General features: G+C 33.1%; 1 protein-coding gene across 1 annotated transcript in view; it reads left to right on the top strand.

Moving 5' to 3' along the window:
- LOC145680757 (membrane-associated progesterone receptor component 1-like) overlaps positions 1–9,409 on the top strand; it is a 29,658-nt gene extending 20,249 nt beyond the window's left edge. Inside the window, exon 3 of the mRNA XM_081751737.1 lies at positions 6,898–9,409. Within this exon, the coding sequence (XP_081607863.1) occupies positions 6,898–7,007 (110 nt within the window). The 3' untranslated portion in view covers positions 7,008–9,409. The remainder of the gene's footprint in view (positions 1–6,897) is intronic.
- Positions 9,410–9,903: the final 494 nt, after the last annotated feature.

Genomic DNA, 9,903 nt, shown 5'->3' on the forward strand with positions numbered 1-9,903 from the left:
GTCAGCCGTTCATCAAGCGAAATGTGAATTTTGAGGAACGTACCTTGGCATGACAAAACAGAACATTGAGGCCAATATCAAGGAATACATGTTAAGAACGAGATGCATCTGTTTCAAGTCTGTAGAAGCACATTGATTCTATAAGATTGAAGAAGGCAAAGTGTTGCTTAAACCGTCATCTTTCATTGAAGGGAATGCCTTCGAATCGTTTTTCGTCAGATCAAAAAAATAAAAGTTTTAACTTAGATAAGGGTTGCATAGATAATGTTACTACATCATAAAAATAAATAAATAAATAAAATAAATTACTTCTATTTTATCAAATTAAGGTAACGTATAACAGTTTTTTTATATATTTTATTTCACAGTAACCTTTTGATCCTCATAAACATTCAGTACACATAATAGAATAGTTTTCAAAACTCAAGATTCGGTGGTTCTCTGGTTTGGAGATTAAAATAATCATACTTTTCAATTAGAAATAAATATATGCAAGTAATATTTTCATGAGTTTACGTTGCATTTTTTCGGAAGCAGTGTGGTTGACGTCAATCCAAGATGCTGAACATGTTTTTAACTAGGATTAGGATTTTTAAGTGCACTCTTGTCTCTTTGTAGAGCGAAAACTAGATCTCCGAAAGTACTAATGTCAAATGTTGCTCACAGCTGGGAATAGGTAAGTTTCCAGTACCTTTTAGCCGCGTTATTAGGAGCTTTTTATTCTTTTAATCTATCCCAGTTCGCTTCCTTTCCCTTTCGCCTTACTGCTACTTTTTAAAATTTTATTCCAATTTTTTGTCATCTTGGATTAAGTGATAATTTTGATAAGACCAAGCAGTTTGTGCTTGCTCTGGATCCAGACAGTGCATATACTATTTCCAAAGCGCATTTCTGCTAAAGAAGATTCGTGATTCTAAACACATGGTTACAAATATGTGACAGCTGCTGTTAGAGACTTGGGACATCATTTCGGAAAAGAAATAAAAATAAAAACCTTGTCTTCTATTAACTTACATAAGGCAAGAAATGGTTTTGCCAAAGAAGTATTTAAGGCTAACCTTCAGAAGAAACCGAATTTTGTCGAATTTGCAACATCTACAATGCTCCCAGTGGAGTGAACTTCATTGGTCTGTTGATGTGGAAAGAAGCTTTAGCATTTACAAAGACGTTTTATCGACAAATAGAAACATGCGTACATTTAACATCGTTTACTTCTATACGTAAAGAGACAGAGAATTCATAGTTTCAAGTTATTATTATTATTATTATTATTATTATTATTTAAATTCTGTATTCAACCCGCATTATATGAAGGTGGAGAAAAAACTTATAGAAATAAATCTTTTTAGACATCAAGAGGACAAAATCATTAACAAATAAATTCCTTTAAATTTGGGAAAGCTATAGTAGAAAATGCAACCAATTACAGCTGTTCAATTTTTTTGAAGTCGAGAACAGTATCCTCTATTTTCAACACTGGCAGATTACATGCAGCAAATTTAGAAGCTTCTTGCACTACATCATTCACTAATTTTTCGTTTTAAATTAAAAATTGTCCTTGAATTTCATCCATTATGTATTCTCGATATATTACATTCTAACATACTACGTCATACACCCCTGACAAGACAGTTTTTCAAATATGTCCTAATCAGTTTTTCTTCCCTTATTTTTAACTATCTTCCGCTGATATTCATGTACACTTTCATTGGTTTTCGTTCGACATATTTATATTCTTCATTCCATTAGATTTCCAAGTTTCTACTGCAAATAGCGCAATATTTTGCATAAAAAATTAATTTTGACTAAAAAAAAAAATCCGAAAATCAGTCATATGAGTAGTCTAAATAGTTGAATTATCATTTAAACAGCTGAGAAAAATCTCGATTAAGTAACTTTCTTCTGTTAATTAGTGAACGCAACTTTCCTAAAGTGTCCTTCGATAAAGATCCATTACTTATATCAAACGTAATGGGCAAAATTAAATAATCAGCCTTAATTGAGGAGTTTGATGTAATAAGGGCGTAAGCGAGTTTACGCTCTTTTTGCATCAAACGCATTTGTGCTTTTGCCATGCTTGTTTAACCTCCTGGGAACATTTCAATTCAATATCGGAATAAAATGCTGCATATCATATTGTTTTATGTAAGGATAAAACACTACTTAAATTTTCAACATAGTTTTTCTCTAACTGCACGTTTCAGACTTACGTCCTTATTGCATCAAACTCCTCAATTTTGATCGCTAGTTATGCTGTTAGAATATTCTTGTTAATAGTACTCGTGCAGTTTATACATAGAGAAGACGTGCGTATGCGTCACCAAGATAGTAATGTTCACATTTGATAAAATCAAAATAATTTATTATGGTAAGATGTGCCCAGTAATCGACAAAGAAAATAACACATTCAGTGTGAAATAGTATATAAATCATGATTTTGTGTGTGTGTGTGTATATATATATATATATGTGTGTGTCGCAGACGATGCATGCAGTTTCAATCAAAAATGGGGTATACTTTCATAAGCCATTGTATTTGTAATTTATGAACGTAATTTCGTCAGCAGTTGACACTTGAAATATAACCTGTCATATCACTTTTTGACGCTATGTACTTCGTTTTTTAAGCAAATTACTATAGCAATTTATCAACTACAGATTCTTCACTATTGTCATGTGATGAGACATTTGATACTTTGGTAATTACGTACACATTGGATGATAATTTACCATAAGTTGTGAAACTTTTCCATTGCGAAATAAATAATAATAATAGTAATAATAATAAAACTTACGAATGGTGATCTCATACCGGTATAGGACGTACAACATTGTTGCATGTTTTTTACTTAAGCTATAAACTTACATGTAACACATACATATACCAACCACGTAAGCTTTCGCGACATCTTGAAGTATTTAGAAATAACGATATTACACCAAACTCATGAAACAGATCAACCATAATGTTGAAATTTTTCATGTTATATTTTCTATTTTGTTATTTTTACCTTTTCGCGTCCCGTGTTTTAATTTTTGTTTTCCGGTGTTTATACGGAATAAACACTTGTGGATTTTATAAACGCGATTTCAACCTTATTTACCTTTAATACGTTGTATTAAACAGCAAAGCGCGTGCATATTCAGCATCATTAGCAACAATTTTTAGATGAAGGTAGGCAGCAAACGTAGGGAAACTGCGACTGGCAGCTATTAGAAATTATTAATATTACTCACACTGAGACGTTTCTCTTTTATAATAGGGATAATAGATTTATGCTGCATTTCGAGTGTATCAGATCTCAACAAGTAAATATCTACGCCAAGTAAACATATATGTTAGTACGCTTGAAATCTTAATTACTGTCGCCGTGAGATTCTAGGGAATTGTTACTATTCTAGAAAGGCCATTTCCAGCTATTGAATGGGTATGAGAAATTGTGGCTTAGCTTCAGTGCTTCTCAATGCGCCTCAGATTGCTCTGTAGGAGTAAGGTCAGAAGAGAACTCTGGACAGACTATCTGCTCGATGCCTGATTCTTCTTTCATGAATCATATCAACTATCCGAGCTCCGTGTAGGTGGGTGGGGTGAGATGGTATTTGATTTCTTGATTACTGAACAAGTTGAGCTAGGAATACGACCAAGCTTTTAGTATTTTGAAACTTTAGTTCTGAGATTTGTACTGACCAGCCATCAGCTTGTTCAACCATTCAATCCATCAACAACCTGAACCATCAACAGCCATAATTTGTAAAATTTGTAAAAGTAATCAGTCAGCTGTGTACAACTTAGTTCATGAAAGTACTTAGTATGTCAGAAGGCTTCGTAACTGTTGGAGTACTTTATCAAATTGCTAGGGGATTGCTGATCAGTGAGGATTTAAGGAATAAAGCATTAAGTGAAGAAGTGATCTTGCTGCTGTTAGTTGAACTGGGAAAATAAACCAACCGATAAGCGGGACATCCGAGGGCCTGAACGGCCAGTTTTCAATTATTATTTAATTAGTTTTTTCTTAAAATGTCATTAAAATAAATATCACTGTACAGTGTTACTGATTTTGACAACCTTAACGAACTATTTCCATTTGGTTTGATGAGGGGCAAACAATTTCAATCTATAACCATGAAATTATACTTGATTGAATGTAAGTAGAAGGAACCAAGTGTAGTTGACAGAACGCTTGCATTCGATATACACAGTCGAACCCGGAATTAGATTTGCAAGCATGTTCTGACTTTTTGAACGGAGGAGGGGGAAATTAAACGTAGATGTTAAAATACCTATATAGATTCCGTATTTTTAAAACAGAAACTATAAAGTTAATTACTGCTGATTTATGAACAGTTTTATCGTGTATCACGAATGTTTGTGCTACACTCAGAGATTTCAGTGCTCTCAGGGACTTAATCGATGACATCTGAAAGTTCTTAAACTGGGCATAAATGTTAAGATTCCCGTCCACTGTATATTAATTCTACAATCAACAAAAATTTAATTACAAATATTTAGAAATTAATTCCAATTTCCATGCATAAACTAGACAAAGATTTACATTCAGTGATTTATATTTAAACTGTTTATCATACTTTTTTTTTCTTTCTTCAAGAAGCTGATTTCATTTCTGTTGACACTCTATCGAAAAGGTTTAACTGTTTTCTTCTTTTAGACCAGACATCCTGAGTGCGATTTTCCTGGGTTTTTTCTTATTTACACCAGGAAAATACTGCGATGTTATCTAATATACAGGTCCCAGGGCGCTATTTTCCTTCCTGCTTCCGCAGATAGTGCGTTGATCCATCATACTTAGTGGTCTTAATGCCATAGATGCTGATAATGCCCAGAAATATGTATAAAATAAATAATTCCATTTGTGGAAAGTGATTAGCATTTACCTGAAATTACATTCCAATTAGAACGTTCAAAATGAAGTAATGTTGATTGTACTTGGGTTAAAATTAGGAATAGCATTAAAATTTCAGAAAAGAAAAAAAATTGGGCACACGGAAATACATAGGAACAAATCATGGTTCGACCAGGAATGCACGAAACTAGCAGAGAAGACTGCGTTGGCTACAAAATCCGAACGGTAGAACAGAACAAAGTTTCGTTGACGTCAATCGGGAAATTTCCAAAATTTTTAGAACAAAGAAACGTTAGTTTTGAAAGAAAGAAAGAAAAAAAAATGTTGAACTTGAAGGTAATAGTAAAAACAAACATATTCGGAACAGGTATAAGGGTAAAGGGTATCAACGAATTTAAGAAAAGCTGTCAACCTTGCGCTTATAAATAAAAATTTAAATAAATAAAATTTAAAAAAAATGACGGAACAATTCTGTTTACGGATAATATTTTGAGTAGATGGAAAGATTTCTTTGGCAATTTGTTCGCAGCCAAACAACAATGGTTGTGGAGAAAGCGAAATGCATACAGAGAACCGTATATTCCACTGCTTAACCGAACGGAAATAGAAATTACTATAAAGAAATTAAAGAGTCACAAATATCCGGGTGTGGACGAAATTCCTAGTTGATTATTTTAGCTGGAGGAAAAATTGTGGAACGAGATACACACTTATTTTCCTTCTCGGAAACAGGGAGTAATTATCACAAGAGTGGAAAGAATCAATCATTGTTTCAGTTCACAGGAAAGGTTACAAAATTGATTGTAATAATTACAGATTTATATTCTATTGTCAATATCCTACCAAATCTTATTCTGTTAACAAGATTGACTCCATCTTATTGGAGGTTATCAGTGCAGGTTTAGGCGAAATCAACTATTGCAGCAGCTCGTGGTACATCACATCAACTTGATCCTACCAAATCCAGTTTTCCAATTTCTGAATCATCCCCATTGCTTTTAAACGCTAACAGTTAATGCATCTACATTGAGTGTTTCAGAACATTATATAAGCCTCGTAGATGAATCGTCTGCCAGTAATATCTTAAACTGTTGCTTATCAGGACGCATTTTATCACTTACCTCAAAATCGTTGTCTTTGAGTTGTCTAAACTAATCTCTGCACCTTGTTACCGACAAAGAATGTTCTCCATATTCATCCACTAGTAAACGATGACTGCGCAGCAGATTTCTTCATGAAAGCACTTCATCAAGAGTAACATTTCCTTTTTTGCAAAACCCGACATGTTCAAGGCACTAAATAGGTATGTTCTTTTTACTCCACTTGAAAGCCATGTCCGCTATGCTGCATTAGCATAACTACTGCCTTCTCTTCAACGGCGAGAATTAATTCAAGCACCCCAATACTTTATAGTCTACTTTAACATTTGTAGGGTCATTAAGTCCGGGAGGCTCAGGTGGACAGTCGTGCAGAATGGAAGAAAGTGTGCACGCTGTGAAAAGTTCAACTGGAAACGCAATCGGAAAAAGATCATTAGGAAGACCTAGCCGCACATGGGAAGATAAAATGGATCTCACAGAAATAGGAATACAGAGTAGAAACTGGATCCAGTTAGCCAAGGGCAGAAGCCAATGGAGAGCTTTTGTGAATGGAGCATTGAACTTCCGAGTTCCATAGGCCATGGAGTTAGTTACATTTCATTTTTACTCACAGGAAGGATAAAGAATTAAAATTAGTAATAGTTCAATAAACTGTGCAACATACGTTTTTCAGGAAGTAAATTTTGTTGTAGTTTTAAGAGTGAGATTATCTACTTTTCTCTCATAAGCGTTCTATAGTAAATGAGGAACCTTAACACTCGTGTCCAGTTTAGCACCTTGATGTCCTAGATAAGAGAGTACTGAAACAGTGTAACTAGAGCAGAAAAATTCGTGATACAAGGTAAGACTTGTCATGTTTGAATTAGTATTCTGTAGAATCTATCAGCAATTATCTGCCTATGTAGTTAATCAGTTTTGCTCTGTTTCTATTATAGAAAAATATGACTTTGTTGGACGGTTACTTAAGCCAGGAGAAGAACCTTACAATTATTCAGATGAAGAAGAGGACTCCAGCCAACACGAACAGCATTCGAAAGACGATTAGGAATTTGAACTTAAAACATCAAAATGTGAAACAAGCCCCTGAGTGCTTTGTTCTATAACGCTTTATTTTCCTGTGTATTAAGTGGAGAGGTGACATATACATCATATATATTTTCTGACTAAAAAATGAACACATGAATTCAGAACATTCTCCACGATTAATGCGTGTGTGTGTGTGTGTGTATATATGGTACCTCTGTTGTAATTCTCTCTCTGTCTCTCTCTCGCTGTTTTTTTTCTTTTTTTAATCAATTCATGTGAGATTCTATAATGGAGTTGAAATTGAAGAAATAAAAAAAATTATGAATACAGTTTGTCCTCTACTGCAGCTGACTTTTGCTGTGGATCTGTGCTTCAGTGTTTGATGATGATGCATACTATTTATTTATGCATATAATATGAAATACATTATAGGCCTATGTTAAATGTTAGTGTCATCTGTACATCTGATTTTTTTTTTTTTTTCATAAAAATAGGCCAGTGTTTATAATTATTTGGCATTATTATTACCATTGTGTACTTTTCTATATTTCGAATTTTGATTCCAGCACAGAAGATACTTTAGAAGAGCCGTTTACTTGTCGAAGATGATGAAATGGATAGGTATTTGTTTGAACGACATTCAGTGTGAGAGAGAGGTGGCTATATTTAAACAAGATTACACGTGATCGAAGGAATAAGAATAAGGATAAATAGTCGCTGTTTTAAATCATTTTTTGTACATCGGTTTATTCAGTTATATTCTTTGTATATTTTTTCTCAGTTTGTGTTAGACGACTCGTTATGGGAGTTGTATAGCATGTCACTCACAAAAATATATACACATTTTGTCATAATTCGAACTTATTTTTTCTTTAAGATAGCTGATTGTGTTTAAAAAGAGATGATAACATTACTGTGATATGGCTTGGTATTTGTAGTTTGAACACGCATGATTCTGTAGTGTTTCACTTCATAAAATTTTCAGTATTTGATTTAAATAATCTTAATTAGTGGTCGATCACAGTCCACGATATTTTTATAATTACAGGTGGAAATGAGATGCTGATTGGAGACTGTACTTTTCTTCCTATTTTTGGATGCTTTCAAAAGAATTTAACATCTTGAATACTTGAAGAATCAGTGCGTTATTTAAACTACATGTGTAATGTAAAACTTTACTAGTAATTATGAAATTTTAAACTAAGTGTAACAAAACATCAGCACCCTTAGAATTTCTTTTTTTAATGTTACTTTTCTCTGTCAAAAGTAGGTGTATAATTTCTTATTTATCACCTTTTAAGACAAGGCATTATAGAGCTATCCTCTAGTGGAGTGTGCGTATATATATTTTTGTGAGTATTTTCGAACAAGAGGAAGAATGAACAACGTAGGGAAAGTTCACTACAAGAAAATATACATGAATGCACTTATTAATTTTATATGGTACAGAAATTATATCTAAATATGTGGAAAAGAAGTTTATAGAGAGAATGAAGTGGTACCATGAAAGATGACCAATCCTAATGAAATTTAAAGTACGAAGGGGAGAATAGGAGGGAGAGACTCATCAGTGATCATTTCACAAAATCACCAACACGCAAAAACTACGAAGTAATTAGTAGTTTTAAAACAGTAACGAATGTTGTCACAATGTATATTAATTGTTCAGGTATAAGTAAACATTTCTGTTTTTACTTAACTATGTGCCTCTGTAATAATTATCCCAAAAGGGTCCGGTGTATTATATCAGAGAATTTTAGAAGGAAGAAGTAATGAATCGTATAGAAGCTGCTATAAATACTTTATGGAAGGTAGCTTTTACAACCAATGGATTGGCTCCTGTTGAGAATTCTTCTTGTGGATAAGACTATTTTTGTATTTTTCCAAAAGTAGTAATTAAAAAGGGTATGGTCATCAGTGATTTTTTTTCTTTAAAAAGAAAGACTGAATTAAAAAAATCATGCAATATTTTGTTGAACTAGTGGGACATTGCATGTATTTTTTGTTATAAAAATATGTATTTGTATTATAAGTGGATATTATTAAATACTCTTTAATTCTTACTTACCCAGTTTTAGTAATGGGTACATAGGGTGATTCTTGGTTACTGGTACCCGTCAATTTATAGACTGCAGAATAGGTAATGTATGTATACATACGTATATATATATTTTTGTGAATGGGTGTGCATTGTGTGGATGTCGTGTGCATGTATATGTACGTGAACACTTTATTAAGGAAGTACAAAGTTCATAATCAAGTGTAACATATCTTTGGTAATGGAGTATGTGAATGTCGTCAAATTATGTTAGTCGCAATAGGTCTTTTAAGTACTTATGATCTTTTGTTTCCCATGTGTATGGCGTAAATTTTATTTTGTTCGAATCGTGTCATTTTATTTTCTTAAAATTTATTATTTCATGTAATTAGTTTTATTCAATGTATTCGACCCTTTAAAATGTCTGTTTTATCCTTTTGCTTCCTTTTTATTTTATTTAGAATCTCTTTCGTTGATAATGATAATTTTGTTTTATGTACTTAGATTCTGCAGATAACAATGAACTTGAATAGACCAGGAGGTTATTCCAAATCAGATCAACGTAGCCGAGTCACTTCTGTATTTTGAATCACGGTACTATTTCGTTTCTTCTTTTCGGATGTAAAGTTGCGTAACAATATACTTTTTCACATAATATATGTAGACTGACTATAAAATCCGTGCTAAGTGCTAATGAAAATGTTGAGTAAAAGGCTCAGATTTTACTTCTGAACTGATGGCACATATTCCCACGCGCATCCTTCTGTCGATTATTTGAACTACTTCCACAGTGAATACTAGAGAGCCCGTTGTTCACTGAGCAGTGTTAGGCACATAGGCCATATCTTGACATTAAACCGAACTTTTCCATTTTTGG

Source organism: Thermobia domestica, chromosome 3 (assembly GCF_964235325.1).
Source record: "Thermobia domestica chromosome 3, izTheDome1.hap1.1, whole genome shotgun sequence".
Classification (NCBI taxonomy): Eukaryota; Metazoa; Arthropoda; class Insecta; order Zygentoma; family Lepismatidae; genus Thermobia; species Thermobia domestica.